Here is an 18,882-nt window from a genome sequence, read left to right on the forward strand (position 1 = left end):
TTTGACCTTAGGCCTTTTTGTCATTCATTTGTTTTTCTCAAGCATGAGGAAAGAGTCATGGTTTAGGACCATGACTTTCATTTCAGTTTCCAGATTTGTGGTTTTAAAGCTGTCTCTTCTTTTATTTAAGTGTTTTAGTCATCTTGGCTCTGGAGAAGGAATGGAGCTATATGGGAATGCAGCATTTGTATACTATTGTAATTCAGTTATAATGAATCTGATTTAAATTATTAATAATTAATTATAATCACAAGGGGAAACATAAGAAAATAACTGAAATTTTAAAACTGGGGAAGGAAAAAGTATGAGAATTTAACTGGTATCTAGAAAATATCTATGAAAGAGAAAAGAAACCAATAATGGATAAACAGGGGAAATAAAAAGACATAAGATATGTAGAAAAGAATCAGGAGCAAATCAGATGTATATTCTGTCAGTAATTTAACTAAATGAAAATGGAATGGACACTCTGATTAAACACAAAATATGGCAGAATGGATTTTTAAAGAGAAAACTTCTTAGTATATGCTGTTCACCACAAAAATATTTTATAGTCAAAGGCACAAATAAGTAAAATTAAATGATGCAAGCAATCAGAATATTCAAATAGTACAAAGAATGCAGAAGTGGTTCTACTAATTTCAGACAAGATAAACTTTAAAAGGAAAGGGTCAGATTATATATATTACACAAACACTGAAGAAAATAGAGTTTAAGGCAGAACATGGTAGTAAGGAGAAAGAAGAAGGACATTTTATCATAAGAGGGCCAACCCACCGAGAGAATGTAACTGTTATAAATGTATGTTACCTGAGAAACAAGTCCCACAAGGTATGAAGGAAAAAAGTGATGGAATCAAAGAGTAAAAGTATAGAAAAGTGAACTATAATTGATGGCAACAACAGTAACCTGGTTTTAATAATGAGTGAAGGGACTTCTGGTGGTCCAGTGGTTAAGAATCTACCTGCCAATGCAGGGGATGCAGGTTTGATCCCTGGGTTAGGGCAATAAGATTCCCACATGCTGTGGGGCAACTAAGCCTGAGCCACAACTAAAGAGAAGCACACGTGCTGCATGAAGTTTCCGTGTGCCGCAATTAACCTGACACAGCCAAAAATCAAATAAACGGCATTAAAAAAGAATGAATGGAACAACTGGATAGAAAATCACTATGGAGAAAGAATATTTGAACAGTATTATGAACCGAATAGGTGGAAGTCTGTGGAATACTTCTCTCCAAAATAGCAGAATGCACATTCTGCACACAGGGAACATTCTCTTTGATAGTAGAACATGTTTTTTGACCATAGTTGGGTCAAATGAAAAATTCATAACCTTTGGAAAGATCTTTGGGAAATTTAACTGTATGTGGAAGTTAAACAACACAACCCTTAAATAAGCAATGGGTCAGAGAAGAAATGAAAAGAAAATTAGTTCTTTGTGAGAGAAGATAATGAACATGCAACATACCAAAATTTATGGGATGCACCAGACTGCAGTAACGTTACAAGAGAATTTGAAGCTATAAATGCCTATATGAAAGAAGAAGGAAATCTCTAATATTTCTTAACCTACTTAAAGAAACAAGGAAAAGAAGGGTAAAATAAACACAAAGTATGTCGGAGAAAAGAAATAATGATAAGAAGGGAAATAAATGAAACACAGAATAAATACATTAAAAATACAGAAACTTAGTCTGAAAGTTTATCCTTTGAAAGATAAAGAAAAATTGACAAACCTTTGGATTGAGTGGCCAGTAAAAAGAAAAGGTACAAATTACTAATATCTGGAATGAAAGGGTACAGTTCTTCCCACTCTAGGAAAGAAAAAGGAATTATCAGGGAAAGTTATGAATGCTGCTGCTGCTGCTAAGTCGGTTCAGTCATGTCCAACTCTGTGCAACTCCACCAGGTTCCGCCACCCCTGGGATTCTCCATGCAAGAACACTGGAGTAGGTTGCCATTTCCTTCTCCAATGCATGAAAGTGAAGTCGCTCAGCCGTGTGCAACTCTTCCCAACTCTTAGCGACCCCACGGACTGCAGCCTACCAGGCTCCTCCATCCATGGGATTTTCCAGGCAAGAGTACTGGAGTGGGTTTCCATTGCCTTCTCTGAAAGTTATGAATAACTGCCAACAAATTAGACTGAAAGATATGTTTATTTTCTTTTCAGTATCTTAAGTGATCATTTCCCATAATTTGATATTTGTATAGCCATTCCATCTTCTACATCATGTTCTTGTGTAGAGAAATATCTTTTACCTCTTTTTAACTTTTATATGTTAACATCTTTATAATTAAAATAGCACTAATCCAGTCTTTGTTTTTTTTTTTTGTTGTTGTTAGTTAGTTTTGTTGGTTTTAACAATCTGGATCTTTTTATTGGAGTATTTAGCACATTTATATCCAGTGGTATAGATGTAGTTGAGATTTACATCTTGCTATTGTTCCTTATTTCCTCTACTTGTTTTGGCTCATTTTAATATTTTTTTATAGTTAACATTTTTTTTTAACATTTAAAAATTTTTTAAATATTTTGTCTTTAGAATATTAAAAGTATTCTAATATTTCTAAATATATTCTAATATATATCTAATAAATATATTCTAATATTCTAAATATATTTTAATATTTCATTTTACCTCCACTGTTTATTTATTGAAAATGTGCCTTTGGGTAATGTTTGTTCTAGTCCTTACAATAGGCATCCTTAACCTATCACAGACTACCTTCAGACAGTATTACATAGTATATGTAAGGCCCTTATAATAGAAGCTTCCCTGGTAGCTCAGATGAAAAAGCATCTGGCCACGATGCGGGAGACCCAGGTTCAATACCTGGGTCGGGAAGATCCCCTGGAGAAAGAAATGGCAACCCATTCCAGTACTCTTGCCTGGAAAATCCCATGCATGGAGGAGCCTGGTAGGCTGCAGTCCATGGGGTTGTAAAGAGTCGGACATGACTGAGCGACTTCACTTTTACTTATAATAGTCCAATCCAGTTCCATTCTCTTACATAACTTTTATGCTATAGTTGTCATAGTTTTTGGTTAATTCCTGAACAGGCAGTGTTGCTTTTGCTCTTCCAACCTCTGTAAACCTTGGGGAGTTGCCTTTACATTGTAACAAGGTACTTCTGGCTGCTCTCTTGGTAGGGTTTTCTCACGTTAACATAACCAACATGAAATATTTCTCTGTATTCCTTTTTCTGTAGAATTCTGAGTTAAGCCAGACCACTAGAGATTGGCAAGATAAAAATGAAGCAGAAACCATATTCTTATGTTTGAAATGAATGCAGGCCAGAACATTGTCTTACAGTCATACATTTTTTCACTCAACCACTGGCCAACTACGTTGGCTTGAGTCAAAAGCTGACCCTGTCTTTGCTAGGCCTCCTCTTACAGCTACTATACATCTTGGGACTCATCAAGTCTCTAGCTCCATGAAGAAAGCTGCCAGCTTCTGCAGAATTCCCCCATTGTCAAAGCTGGAGTCTTGGAGAACATGAGATGTCAGTGCAAGTTCTAGTTTATCTTCATGGCTTCCAACTGATTTTCTAAAATTCTACTCTAAAGGTCCTTGCTCCTCTCACTTCACATCCAAGCTTCTTGCCCAGCTGTGCACCGCACTAAATAACAGTCTCACAGAGAGTGTTTAACCAACTCCCACTATAATTTACTTGACTAGTTGCCTGAGTAAATCCCTTAGTATTTATCTTTAATTTGTGTTTCTATCTTCAAATCCTGACTTCAAACTCCAAATGTTTTAATGGTACTATTTTCATAGTTTTGTCCAGTCACATCACTATAAACGTTTGAATGCTTCCCTCTTTTGACTTAAGATTTCTAGGCTTGCTCTTCCAGTGCCCTTCTTGAATTGTGCCTTTGTCCAACTATCCTATATTCATACTTTGGAACTGTATATTCAGTCATTACAACATAGGCAGGAAATCTGTTTAGCTTTCTCTTCTATGATCAAATGTGATGAATATGTCTATTCATTAGCATTCAGTTATACCATTATATAGTACTCTTGTAATTTATTTTATTTGTTTGCTTTCTTTGGGGGGTTTTTTGTTTGTTTTGTTTTTTGGCAGCACTGTGTGACTTGTGGGGAATTTTAGTTCCCCGATCAGGGATTGAACCCAAGCCCTCAGCTGTGAAAGCACCAAGTCCTAAGCACTGAATTGCCAGGAAATTCTTCTTGAAATTTAAATAAATTCCTTTATATTTTTCATTTTCCTCTTTTAATTTTCATTATTTCTTTTTACAAGTTTTGATTGGTTTGGGCTTCAGAGAGTAAAGAATCTGCTTAGACAGTAAAGAATCTGCCTGCAATGCAGCAGACCCAAGTTCGATCCCTGGGTCAGGAAGATCTCCTGGAGAAGGGAATGGCTACCCATTCCAGTATTCTTGCCTAGAGCATGCCATGGACAGAGGAACCTGGTAGGCCACAGTCCAAGAGGTCACAAAGAGTTGGACACAACTGAGTGACTAACACTGTCAATATTTTACTTTATGATATTTCTAAGCACCAGCTCTTCAGTTTATTAGTTAATGTTACTTTGTTTCCCAATTCATCACAATCTCTTTTTATTAAGTTTCCGATAGTTTACTATTTATTTCCTAAATATTAGATCCTACAGTATTTGTTGATTCTAAAATATTTTTCTTCCTTCTTTCCTTCCTCCCTCCCTCTCTCCTTTTCTTTTTCTTTTCTTTTTTTTTTTTTGCCACACTGCATGACTTACAGGATCCCAGTTCCCCAACCAAGGATTGACCATGGTATCCTAACCACTAAGCCACCAAGGAACTCCCCAATTTTTCTTTCTTTTTTATTGAAATAAATACTCTGAATTCCATCAATGTTGTAATGAATGGCCATGATTATGAAAAGCAGCTATTTTTTTCTATTGTGATTGGATAGGATTTAAAATTTTAATTTATTTTTGGCTGTGCTGTGTCTTCGTTGCTGCCCGTGGACTTTCTCTAGTTGCAGTGAGTGGGGGCTGCTCTCTAGTTGCAGTGCGTGGGCTTCTCATTGCAGGTTTCTGTTTTTGCAGAACATGGGCTCTAGAGTACAAGCTCAGTAGTTGTGGTGCGCAGGCTTGGTTGCCCTGAGGCATGTGGAATCTTATCAGACCAGGGATCAACCCTGCATTGGCAGGCAGATTCTTAACCTCTGGACCACCAGGGAAATCCTGGTAGAATTTTTCCATTTCAGTTTTTTAATTTCCATATTGTCCTAGTATTTATTATATAGAGGACATTTCCATTTCTACATGGAAGGGCTCATACTTTTTTAATGTTATTAATATCTTTTGTTCCTGTATTCTGGAAGTGTATAGATTATTTCAATTTTGTACACAAAACAGAGTGTAGTTACAAGATGATACTTTTTGTCTTGAGTCATGTAATTTGGCACTCGTGATTTTGTTCAAGCTATCACTTTGTATAAAATATAGGCTATTATCCTGCAGTCCCCTTGTTCCAGTTCTTTTTTCTGTAGTTCTTGCTGTTTTTGCAATTGACAACATTATATAATTCAGGTCCACCTGTTTTGCTCCGAAGAGTCAGCATTCTATTAAAGTGGTGTTTATACCTGGTGCATGTCTGAAAACTCGTTGACATACTCTTCTGGGGATGAGAAGAATGGTTGGCCTGGGTTAAAAGGGAAAGCTGGACCAGACCTTTACAAAGATAGGAAGGAATAAAATGGATAAAATGGGTTGGTGATGTGAAATCTCAAGAGGAGTTAAGTAAATAACAGCTCAGTATCATCTGAAAAGAAGACATGGCTGTGAGTAAGAGGGAATGAACTACAGTGGAGGAGACATTTGTGACTTTTAGGACATCATAATTGCAGAATATCAGATACAGAATGTTACCAGGCATAGATATTCATCTTTTCTTATTTATACATTTGTATATACCGACATTTAATGTGGGAGTGGTGTGTTAGAGCTAGGCAGTAATGTCATGGCAGGGCCAACTATATGCATCTCTTCCTAACTCTGTGTTCACTGAATTATATTAATACATTGATATTGGCCATGGTAGGAGTATTAACACTGTAAACACTGGTAAACACTACAAAATAGAGGTGTCTGTGTAGAGCTGATTGTTTAACCAGCACTTCACTCCATAAAACCATTGTTTTTTGAGCTGTCCTTTCAGTATTTCAAATTTTGCAACTGTTCTCTCACCCATCTTTACTGGGGAAGATTTTAAAATTTCTATTAATTATACTGTAGAACATTACCTTTTTCTTACTATGGAATGACAATATTTTTGTTTGTTCATTTATTTTTTAGATTTGGATTCAAGTTATAAAATAACCAGCGATAGAAAAACATTTGTATTTGGGAAACATTCATCTCTTTTTTTGCATCAGATCATTCATGGTGATGAGAAACTCTATGAAGAATGTGGGAAAGCTTTTTGTTGTGCTTCAAACCTTACTCAACATGGAAGAGTTCATTATGGTGAGAAATCATGTATATGTAAGGAATGTGGCAAGGCCTTTCGTGATGCTTGAACTCAGATTGCATCGTAGAATTTGTAGTGGTGCAAAACCCTTTGAATGTGTCAAATGTGGGAACTCTTTTATGTACATTTCAAACTTTAAACCACATCTGAGAATTCATACTGGTAAGAAAACTCTATGAATGGAAGAAATGTGGGAAGGTCTTTAGAGGGTGTGAGAGACTTACTCAACATCATAGTATTCATACTGGTGAGAAATCTTATAAATGTACCATGTATGGTAATTGCTTTAGTGTCAGTTCAGCCCTTCACAGAGGATTCATACTGATGAGAAACCCTGCTAATGTAAGGAATATGGGAAGGCATTTCACACTGCCTCATACCTTGTTATATGGGAGAGAATTCATACTGGTGAAAACACATTTTGTGTGTCAGAAATGTCGCAAGCTTTTAGTTAACAGCTATCAACTTACTGTACTTTATGGAGTTCACAGTGATGAAAGACCTTACGAATGTAAGGAATGTGGGAAGACCTTTGGTCTGCATGGAAGACTCACCAGGCATCAAACTACTCATAGCTGTAAGAAACCCTTTGAATATTACAAAGCAAGAAGGCTTTTACATGCATTGCAAGCCTCAAAAACATCAGAATATTCATGTTGTGAGAAACCCAATGAATGCGGGAAGACGCTTTTATAATTTCTGCAGCTTCTTTCTTTTCAGTTGATACAGCGCCTACATTCTCTGTACTTTTAATGTCACCCAATCTCCTCATTAGCATCTTTAATGAATTCCATGTATGTGATGGTAATAAAAGGATGACTTATTGAAATTGTCCTTCAGTTCGTCCCGTTAATGAAGAAACTCCTGGACTTAGCAACAGACCAGGAAATATCCACTACACTTAGTCATGTTAAACAAAAAAGAAAACAAAATCTGAACTCTCTGTTTCAGTTTTCTAATGTAATGAGAATGGAGTAGCAACCATAAGTGGTGGAACTACCGGATTTCCATGATTAGGGAGAGTGAGGACTTTGTGCTCCCTCCAATAAGTTGAGATTGTCCATTCATATTGAGGAAAGAGCATATCTCAAATGGAAGCAAGATGGTTAGGTTGTGAGGTCTTGAGAAGTAGATCTGAGCCGTGACCATACTGGTGGCCGGTGTGCTTGAAATTCTGACTAAGTTGTTGAATTTGGAGAGGCAGCCTCCTACCCTTGCTATATTCACAAATCCTAACATGGGGCACAATTAGGGAAGAAAAAAAATAAAAGGAGAACCTGGGCAAATTAATACTCAGTCATCATCACGCACACACCAGAAGGCTTATTTTAAAATTTGGCAGTATTAACTTAAAATTAAGTGATATTTTTAAATACTGGAGTGGATAGCCATTCCATTCTCCAGGGAATCTTTCCCACCCAGAAATCAAAGCCAGTCTCCTGCATTGCAGGCAGATTCTTTACCATCTGAGCCACCAGGGAAGTCCTTAACTGTTAAAAGAAAGTGATGTTTTTGAATTATACATTTGTGGACTGTGAATAGTTTATTTACTTTGGGGGAAATATAGCAACATCTAGTGAAGCTGAAGATAGTAACCAGGATACGTACACCATTCTTTTGGTAAGTTCCAAAAATGGAAACAAACCACATTGATTATTAATCTTTTTTATTTTGTATAACTTTATTTTTTAAAGCAATTTAAGTTTTAGAACAAATTTGAGAGGGAGGTACAGAGATTTCCCATATACTCACTGCCCCATACTTATCAGCATCCTCCACTAGAATGGCATATATTTTACCAAGGATGAACCTAAACTGACACATCATGATCACCTAAAGTCCATAGCTTACCCTAGGGTTCACTGTTGGTACTGCACATTCTGTTGATCTGAATAAGTGTGTACATATAATACCAAAGTTTAATGTGTGTGTGTGTGTGTGGTAGATACACAAATACAATATACAGAGGATATTCACTGCCTTCAAAATTCCTTTGTGCTTCCCCTATTTATCTGTCTCCTCCCTTGGCAACCACTAATTTTTTTATTGTGTCCATGGTTTTTCCTTTTCCAGAAGGCCTCACAGTTGGAACTGTTACAGTATATGGCTTTTAAAACTTGGATTCTTTGATTTAGCAATATGCCTTTAAGGTTCCTATGTGTCTTTTTATGATGTAACAGATCATTTCTACTTGTCTGTGCTAAGTCGCTTCAGTTGTATCCAAGTCTTTGCGAACCCATGGACTGTAGCCCGCCAGGCTCCCCTCTCCATGAGATTCTCCAGGCAAGAATACTGGAGTGGGTTGCCACGCCCTTCTCCGGGGATCTTTCTGACCCAGGGATCAGACCCACATCTCTTATATCTCCTGCATTGGCAGGTGGGTTCTTTACCATCAGCACCACCTGGGAAGCCCCATTTCTACTTAGTGCTGTATAATATTCCATTATCTGGATATTTTACAGTATATTTACCATTCACCTACTGAAGGATATCTTGGTTGCTTCCAGGTTCAGGCAGTTAGGATTAAAGCATGTATTCACGTGCACATTTTTGTGTGTTTTCAACTACTTTGAGTAAATACAAAGGAGTACAATTGCTGGACTGTATGTGAAGAAAATGTTTAATTTTGTAAGAAACCTCAAACTGTCTTCCAAAATAGTTGTAGCATTTTCTATTCCCATTAGCATTGAATGAGAGTTCCTGGTGCTCCACTTCCTCACCAGCTTTTGATGTTTTCAGTATTTTGGAATTTGACCATTATAGTAAGTGTGTAGTGCTATTTCCATATTTTAATTTATAATTCCCTAATGACTTACGATGGGTGTCCCTGGTGGCTCAGTAGTAAAGAATCCGCCTGCCAATGCAGGAGACATGGGTTTGATGCCTGGGTCAGGAAGATCCCCTGGAGGAGAAAATGGCAACCCACTCTAGTATTCTTGCCTGGAAAATCCTATGGACAGAGGAGCCTGGCAGGCTACATAGTCCATGAGGTCACAAAAGAATTGGATATGACTTAACTACTAAACAACAACAAACGACATATTATGGTAAACATGCTTATTTGCCATCTGTACATCTTTGGTAAGGTTTCCAGGGGTTGTGCCCATTTTTAATCCATTTGTTTCTTTTCTTTATAACTGAGATAGAATTAACATATACCATTTTATCAGTTTCAGGTGTACAGCATAATGATTCAATTCTTTTATACAGTGTGAAACAATCAACACCATAAGTCTGGTTAACATGGAGCATTGTTCATAGTTAACAATTTTTTGTTTCCTTGTGATGAGAACTTTTAAGATCTCCCTCTTAGGAGCAGACTGCCAGGACTCCAAGATGGCATCAGTTTCACCACTGAAGAAAAAGAAACTCCTGGATGTCAAATTAAGGGAGCTGCCAAGCTGGATACTAATGCGAGATTTCATCCCTAAAGGCATTGCTGGAGCGTTTCAAAGAGGTCAGAGCCTTATGTGTAAATAAAAGCTAGTCTCTGGGTCTTCAGGTCTCTTTTTGCCCTGAATGAGTTTGGCCAGTAAAAGCTTTCTTAGACTAGTAAGTTATGTGGAGAAGGACAGGGTGAAATTGTTATCTCCTGAATTTCCATGTTTGATGGATCCTATCCAAGGCTGGCTCTGGGGCATTTTGGACAAGGAAATGTTTTTCTGTTGCTGGGAATCTGTACCACTGCCTCCATCATTAAAGAAATGTCTGAAGACTTGAGGAAAATGAGTTTGAAACATAGGGAACATCAATCTATGATGCTCATCTCCATGTCAGAGAAAACTTCTGAGATGGATATTTGATATTGGCTGTCTTTCAGACCTGTGCATTTTAAAGTGCATGACTGGTCAGATCAATCCTGTGGAACCCATGTCATCATCCTTGGGGGGCCTCTTCCTTCTGTGTTTTTCATTATAATTTTGGCCACCCTATGACTGTCTTTTGTGTACTATTTCCTCCTGCCCTGAGGCCTTTCCTCAGCTTTGTCCTCTCATATTAGAATGCGTAGAACGTGCCCTCAGAGAAGTGACTTCCTCTCCTGTTTGCAGGTTATTGCCAGTATTACAACAAGTTAAACATGAAGAAAGGGAGTGTCGCTGGGCTTTCTATGGTGCTGGCAGCTTACATGCTTATCAACTGTTGCCAATCTAACAAGGAGCTTTGTAAGTCTCGCATTGTTTTGCCTTCCGTGGGGTTTCCTGTGACAGGGTGGTATTGGTTTTCTGTCAAATTAAGAAGTCCATTATTCTGCCGACAGCTGAAGAACTAAAAGGACTTATCAGAATATAGCCCATAAGTGAGAAAATTGTGGCAAAGACAGGAAAATGAGATGAGGATGGGGTAAAGGTAATACTTAGGCAGCTTTCTCTAAGTTACCGCAGGCAAAGGTTGGTAGAAAACTTGGCTTTATCTTCTAGCTGCTGCTGTGGCTAAGTTGCTTCAGTTGTGTCGGACTCTGTGTGACCCCATAGACGGCAGCCCACTGGGCTCCCTCTGTCCCTGGGATTCTCCAGGCAAGAACACTGGAGTGAGTTGCCATTTCCTTCTCCAATGCATGAAAGTGAAAAGAGAAAGTCAAGTCGCTCAGTCGTGTCCAACTCTTAGCGGCCCTGTGGACTGCAGCCTACCAGGCTCCTCCATCCATGGGATTTTCCAGGCAAGAGTCCTGGAGTGGGTTGCCATTACCTTCTCCTTATCTTCCTAGCAGCCATTGTGAATAAGGAAATAGGTTGAATGCTACAATCAAGTATTGGTAGTCTCTGGAAAAGCATGGCTGCTTCTGAGACTTGAGGGGAGTGTGTCTGATAGGAGACACCTGGTCAGGAACTGTTTCCCTTCTAGCCACTGACTGGGTTTCATGGACCATTTCTGGCTGCACCCTTGCCAGTCTGGCACCCAGAGCAATGAAGGATGGGCTCTTAGGTGCTGTTTTTCTGAGTGGGTGTTCCTTTAGGGAAGGAAGAGGCTCCCTAGGTGGCAGATTAGCTCCTAATTCCTCAAACAGGTTGTGGGTCATCTCCTGAAAGGAATTCTCGAGATGGTTTCAAGTGATCTTAGCCTGCTGCCCTCCCTGTCATCCTGTGCTTTCACTATACTTTTGAAGAAATTGATCATTTTGCCTTTCTAACTTCAGAACAAGAGCAGCCAAGCAAGTCCCACTGAAGAGGGCACATTCTGCATTCCTGACCATCATCTTTGCCAGGCACCCCTGAATCCTTTCATAGCCTAATGGAGAATTAACATCCAATTAAAGATGACTGGTTTTAAAAAAAAATCTCTCTTAGCAACTTTCAAATCAAGTAATATGAATTATAATCACCACTCTGTATATTACATCCCCATGAGTTATTTACTTTATAATTGGAAATTTGTGGCTTTTGGCCTTCTTCACACTTTTCAGCCACTGCCTCTGGCAGCCATTAGTTTGTTCTCTGTATCTGTGACTTCGGTTCCATCTTTTTGTTTTTGATTTTTTTTCCAGAGTCCATATATAAATGAGGTCATACAGTATGGGTATATGTCTTTCTCTGTCTGACTTCACTTAGTATAATGCCCTCATCCATCCATGTTGTCACTAATGGCAGGATTTCCTTTTTTTATTATTGGATAATATTCAATTGTATACATGCCGCATTTAAAGAAAAATCTCTTGATGATCTCTTGTTTCCATGTCTTGGCAACTGTAAAAAATGCTGCATTGAACACTGGAGTGTAGATATATTTCAAAATAGTGATTTTGGTTCCTTTGGATAAATACCAAGAAGTGGAACTGTTGGGTTAGATGGTAGTTTCTAGTTTTAATTTTTTGAGGACACTCCATACTGTTTTTCATAATATCTGAACTAGTTGACATTCTCTCAGCAGTGTAGAGCTTCCCTGGTGGCTCTCAGATGGTAAAGAATCTGCCTGCAGTGCGGGAGACCTGGGTTCGATCCCTGGGTTGGCAAGATCCCCTGGAGAAGGGAATGGCTACCCAGTCCAGTGTTCTTACCTAGAAAATTTCATGGACAAAGTACCCTAGCGGGCTACAATCAGTGGGGTTGCAAAGAGTCAGACACTACTGAGCAACTAACACACACGTACGCCAGCAGTACACAAGGGCTCCCTTTTCTCTACGTTCTTGCCAACATTTGTTATTTCTCGTTTTAATAGCCATTCTTACACGTATGAGGTGATATTTTATTGTAATTTTGATTTGTATTTCCCTGATGATTAGTGATGTCGAGCACCTTTTCCTGAACTTGTTGGCCATTTGTTTGTCTTCTTTGGAAAAATGTCTATTCAGAGCCTCTCATTTTTAAATTGGGTTGTTTGCTTTTCTGTTAAGTTGTATAAGGGTTTTTAAAAAATATATTGTAGATTATAGATCAACTATATTCTAATAGAAAATAAAAGTTTTTAAAATCTACTGTGGAAATTGTTTTATTATGATACTTAGTGCCAAAGGCAGAAGATATTACATACTGAGTAGTAGTACATTAAAATGTACATCAAAGAATCCTTGTAACAAACATTTTGAAATGTTCATACTGGTTTTACTATAAGAACTATATTATGCATGATTTGATTCTCCTTTATGTTTTTTCCCCCAAAATATCTTAGATAATTTTACTAAAATTTGTGTAATAAAAGCAGAAGAGAGCCTCTTGTAGTGTAAGGCCTAAAACTTTCATGTGTTATCTTAACATCGTTGAACCTCACAGGGCTCAACAGTCTAACCAAGAGTTCCCCTCTTCTCACCAGATATGCCCACCACCCAGTGGGAAAGGCTTTCAGCTGATTAGTTCCCATATCTGCCAAACCTTCTGTACCCTTCCTGGCCTTCAACCTGTTGGGGCGTATCTCCCTGTCAGTCACAAAGTTAATCAAAGAAGCCAATCCCATCCTTCCACAACAACCAGGGATCAAGCACCTCATCTACTAACTTCTTGTTAGCAGAGCTCCTGTCTTCCACTGCTCCTATTGTTTTACTCTGCTCCTGAGTGACACCAGCCTGTGACCTGTTGTGTGCATCTCCCCTAGGACTTGAGGATACTCGACTCATAGACTTCTGTCAGTCTCATCTATCTGGTATCTAGGTGTATATTCAGATATCTCCAGAACTCTGAGGCAGGACTCCCTCCATTGTTGCTAGCTGAAACAAAAGCTGCCTACTCATTTTTACTGTTACTCCATGAGTTGTCAGCATCTACACTGAGAAAAAAATTTTTTTTAATTTGGCTGCCTTGAGCCTTAGTTGTGGCACATGGGATCTTCATTGCATCATGTGGGATCCTTCACTGTAGCATGGGCTCTCTAGTTGTGGCACATGGGCCTTCAGGTTGTGGCATGTGCAGGTTCAGTAGTTGAGGCTCTGCAGGCTTAGTTGCTCTGACACGTGGGATCCTAGTTCCCCAACCAGGGATTGAACCCATGTCCCCTGCATTGTAAAGTGGATCCTTAACCACTGGACCACCAGGAAAGTCTCAAGAAAGATTTTTCTGAAGCTCAATTAACCTTCAAATAGGAATGCTAGATCATGTTGTCAACTTACATGTCTGCGATTGAAATTTTATTTTGCTGAGCCTACAAACTAATATTACACTTTTGCCCTATTTGTAAGACAGATAAGGCTAAAATTAATGTAGGTATCATAGATAAAGATTCCTCCTTAAGCTTGGAATCAAATAGAAAAGGACGTTTTTAGATTATTTCTTCAGGTTGGGTGCAAGTGGAGCATTAGAATAAAAGAACTGCAAGTTAAAGGGGGTGAGGCGAAAAAAAAGAACTGAGAGTTAAAATGGGAAAATGGTAGCAGAAACACATTCTTGTACTGCTGTGAGAATGTAAAATGGTATAATCACAATGAGAAATTTGTCAATAACACAAGTTAACATGCAAAAAGCAAGTCTACTTTTGAAGTTAACTCACATATAAGCCTTATATATATGTGCAAAACTGAAGTTTATGGAGGGATATTAATTGAGCATTATAAGAAAAAGTCTAGAGATCTCTTCAAGAAAATTAGAGATACCAAGGGAACATTTCATGCAAAGATGGGCTTGATAAAGGAAAGAAATGGTATGGACCTAACAGAAGCAGAAGATATTGAGAAAAGGTGGCAAGAATACACAGAAGAACTGTACAAAAAAGATCTTCACAATCCAGGTAATCACGATGGTGTGATCACTCACCTAGAACCAGACATCTTGGAATGTGAAGTCAAGCGGGTCTTAGAAAGCATCACTACGAACAAAGCTAGAGGAGGTGATGGAATTCCAGCTAAGCTATTTAAAATCCTAAAAGATGATGCTGTGAAAGTGCTGCACTCAATATGCCAGCAAATTTGGAAAACTCAGCAGTGGCCACAGGACTGGAAAAGGTCAGTTTTCATTCCAATCCCAAACAAAGGCAATGCCAAAGAATGCTCAAACTACCGCACAATTGCACTCATCTCACACGCTAGTAAAATAATGCTCAAAATTCTCCAACCCAGGCTTCAGCAATACGTGAACCATGAACTTCCAGATGTTCAAGCTGGTTTTAGAAAAGGCAGAAGAACCAGAGATCAAATTGCCAACATCTGCTGGATCGTGGAAAAAGCAAGAGAGTTCCAGAAAAACATCCATTTCTGCTTTATTGACTATGCCAAAGCCTTTGACTGTGTGGATCACAAGAAACTGTGGAAAATTCTGAAAGAGATGGGAATACCAGACCACCTAACCTGCCTCTTGAGAAACCTATATGCAGGTCAGGCAGCAACAGTTAGAAGTGGACATGGAACAACAGACTGGTTTCAAATAGGAAAAGGAGTACGTCAAGGCTGTATATTGTCACCCTGCTTATTTAACTTATATGCACAGTACGTCATGAGAAACTCTGGACTGGAAGAAGCACAAGCTGGAATCAAGATTGCCAGGAGAAATATCAGTTACCTCAGATATGCAGATGACACCACCCTTATGGCAGAAAGTGAAGAGGGACTACAAAGCCTCTTGATGAAAGAGGAGTGAAAAAGTTGGCTTAAAGCTCAACATTCAGAAAACTAAGATCATGGCATCTGGTCCCATCACTTCATGGGAAATAGATGGGGAAACAGTGGAAACAATGTCAGACTTTATTTTTGAGGGCTCCAAAATCACTGCAGATGGTGATTGCAGCCATGAAATTAAAAGACGCTTACTCCTTGGAAGGAAAGTTATGACCAACCTAGATACCATATTCAAAAGCAGAGACATTACTTTGCCAACAAAGATCCGTCTAGTCAAGGCTACGGTTTTTCCAGTGGTCATGTATGGATGTGAGAGTTGGACTGTGAAGAAAGCTGAGCGCCGAAGAATTGATACTTTTGAACTGTGGTGTTGGAGAAGACTCTTGAGAGTCCCTTGGCCTGCAAGGACATCCAACCAATCCATTCTAAAGGAGATCAGTCCTGGGTGTTCATTGGAAGGAATGATGCTAAAGCTGAAACTCCAATACTTTGGCCACCTCATGCGAAGAGTTGACTCATTGGAAAAGACTCTGATGCTGGGAGGGATTGGGGGCAGGAGGAAAAGGGGAGGACAGAGGATGAGATGGCTGGATGGCATCACCGACTCGATGGATGTGAATTTGAGTGAAATCTGGGAGTTGTTGATGGACAGGGAGGCCTGGCGTGCTGCGATTCATGGGGTCGCAAAGAGTCGGACACGACTGAGCGACTGAACTGAACTGAACTGATATGAAAAAGTAGGAAAATTTATAATATTTATTTGTAGAGTTTCATTTCTTAGAAAAAGGTTCAGCTACACATACTGTGGCCTACTTTGCAGATGCTGAAAATGATAACACTTCTGTGTACTGATAAGGAAACACATTTGTGTGAAGAAAAATATATACTTTCATATGCATATAACACATAGTATTTGAAATTACATATATATTTTGTATTCGTGTATGTGTAAATATCTGTATATTTTATTTTAAAATAACATCTGAAACAAGGTCCTACTGTATAGCACAGGGAACTACGTTCAATATCCTGTGATAAACCATAATGTAAAAGAATATGAAAAATTATATCTATGTATAATTATATCTAAGTATAATGTCACTTTGCTATACAGCAGAAATTAATATTAGAAATCAACTATATGTCAATAAAATTTTAAAAGATGTCAAGATAAATTATTTTTATGAGAAGAGAAAAAAATCTGTAAGGTTAAACACTAAAATCAAAATGGTGTGCATACTAATATTAGCTACTGTATGTCTGCAATATATGGCAAAAGAAGTTGATCACATTTTAATTAAACTTTATATCCTTTTAAATGTTAATCTATTCATGGTTTGCATATTTAAAATATGTTGTAATGATGATAACTGACATATAGGTATCCTTTGATGAGAACTTTACATTTCCCACTTGCCGGTCTTACTCATTAATCTAAATTTATATAAATGCAACTTTGATTCTTCTGATAGCCCAGAAGATTTTTCCTCTTAGATTCTGAGCCTGATTTATCTTTACTGTCCACACAAAAGAGAAGCAAAATATTTTTCAATGAGATGTCATGACCGGGCATTAGGAATTAAAAGATGTTTCTCAGCTTGTGGGCTTTTAAAATGCAGTCAAGCCCATCAGTTCATAATAGAGTAGAGAGGGATGAAAACAATCCCTTAACACAATTTCAGGTGGACATAGTATTGTAAAATGCAAAGAAGGTATTGCTTTTCTTTTTGTTCTAGTTTTCAGAGAACTGCAGTCAGTAGTCTAGAAAAAGGGACCAACATTCATTCTGCCTTTTTCTACAGTGGGAAAATGTTATATATTAATAGCAAAGTCTCACTTTATCCGGGCTTCCCAGGTGACTCAGTGGTAAAGAATCTGCCTGCTAATGCAGTAGATTCAAGACTTCTATCCCTGGGTCAGGAAGATTCCCTGGAGGAGGAAATGGCAACCCACTCCATTATTCTTTCCTGGAGAATTCCACGGACAGCAAGCCTGGCAGGCTACAAGTCCATGGAGTCGCAAAGAGTCGGTCGACTGAGCAAACACACACACACGCACTTTATCCAGCTTTTCTCACCTGGAAACACGTCTTTGCTAATCAACAATATAATGTTATACACCTTTTGTAACCTCAGAGGCTTCAGCTGTAAAAACCACAGGAATCTGTGGCACTTTGATGGAATGAGCCTTGTAGGAAAGGGAGAGTTTGTTTGGATTATGAACCCACCTTCCAGATCTTCCACTCATGGCCCTGAGGGTCATATTACCGATTTAATTGTGCAGACCTCTCACTAGCAGGCTTGAAGCCTGGGAAAAGAAGAGCCCCTCAGTCCACTCCTCCCAGTTCTCTGATCAGGTCCCATTAGGACACGCCTCCTCCCGGCCCAGGGACGCGCTGGACACGCCCCCTATCTCACGTCCCGCCTCCCGTCTTTGAGAAGTATGCGCTGTGCAAGCGCAGTCCGGCGGTCATTCCCAGAAGTCTCCCGGCCCCACCCGGCGGCTACTTTGCTTTAGGAGTTTTACGACGTGGATCCTCATGTCCCTCAGACGACCCGGTGACTTTGGCCTCTGGTTCTTTTTCCGTATCCCTTGTTGCAAACTGCGCGTGAGTGGCACCGTCTGAGGAGGAATCCAGCGTGGGTCGCCGCGGAGATGACTATGCAGACTTAGCCAGAGCCCGCGAGGGACGGTGAGTGGCGGTGGGAGTGAGGTTGCGAGAGTAGCTCAAAGCGTGGACCTCCCGAGCGCCCGCGCGTCCCCTCGGGGCTGTGGACGGTTCAGCAGCGGGGTTGGGGGGGCGCTGGTTTTCTCTTTTAGGGTGAGTGCGACTGTGAGACTTAAGAGAGGTGTCATTCGTTTGTGTGACGGAGACACCGAGTGTGTGTCCTTTCTGTGAACGTGGATTACACAGAGCTCTTTGTCCCCGCCGCTGCTTCCAGGCTTCTCTCAAACATGTGTGTCTCCCAAAAAATGTGGACGCTGTTGGGAAATCTGTTTTTGAGTCCTGCAAGACACCTTCCAGCAAGAAAGTACCTACCGGCTGCTGAGATCGGAATTTTAAAATCTAGAATTGTCCCTGAGGCCAGGGTTCTGAGAGAGCCCACTTTGTAGCGAGGGGCCTGAGAGTCTGTCCTGGTCGCTGCCCACCCTAAATTGTAAATTCCCCCATTTTTCCTCCTGCCGTCCAGAACTTTAAATAGCCTCCAGCACACTATGTGGCTCCCAAAAGTTGTATTAATAATTAAATAATGTCCAGCCGTCAAAAGGCTGTTATTGGGAGAAAAAAAAAAAAAAAAGAATTGCTCCTGAGACAGGTTCCTACCCCGATCCTTCCTCGGATTACCCTTCCTGGAAGTTCTCTGGGGCTCATTTACACTTTTGAGAATGAAATTATTTCTTGAGCTCTGATGGCAGAAACCTGC

General features: G+C 39.4%; 2 protein-coding genes across 7 annotated transcripts in view; both read left to right on the top strand.

The window, feature by feature from the left end:
- LOC138418787 (zinc finger protein 607-like) overlaps positions 1-12,893 on the top strand; it is a 92,431-nt gene extending 79,538 nt beyond the window's left edge. For all 4 annotated transcript variants that reach the window (XM_069550658.1, XM_069550656.1, XM_069550659.1 and 1 more), the window contains 4 exons: positions 6,312-6,482; positions 9,800-9,943; positions 10,536-10,649; positions 11,621-12,893. In XM_069550658.1, coding sequence (XP_069406759.1) covers positions 6,312-6,482; positions 9,800-9,943; positions 10,536-10,649; positions 11,621-11,622 — 431 coding nt within the window. In that variant the 3' untranslated portion in view covers positions 11,623-12,893. The remainder of the gene's footprint in view (positions 1-6,311; positions 6,483-9,799; positions 9,944-10,535; positions 10,650-11,620) is intronic.
- A 4,920-nt stretch (positions 12,894-17,813) lies between these two features.
- The window catches only part of LOC138418756 (zinc finger protein 607-like), a 32,870-nt gene continuing 31,801 nt past the window's right edge, over positions 17,814-18,882 (top strand). For all 3 annotated transcript variants that reach the window (XM_069550582.1, XM_069550579.1, XM_069550580.1), the window contains exon 1: positions 17,814-18,149. The gene's annotated coding sequence lies outside the window, so the exon portion shown is untranslated. The remainder of the gene's footprint in view (positions 18,150-18,882) is intronic.

This window comes from Ovis canadensis, chromosome 14 (assembly GCF_042477335.2).
Source record: "Ovis canadensis isolate MfBH-ARS-UI-01 breed Bighorn chromosome 14, ARS-UI_OviCan_v2, whole genome shotgun sequence".
In the NCBI taxonomy this organism is placed as follows: Eukaryota; Metazoa; Chordata; class Mammalia; order Artiodactyla; family Bovidae; genus Ovis; species Ovis canadensis.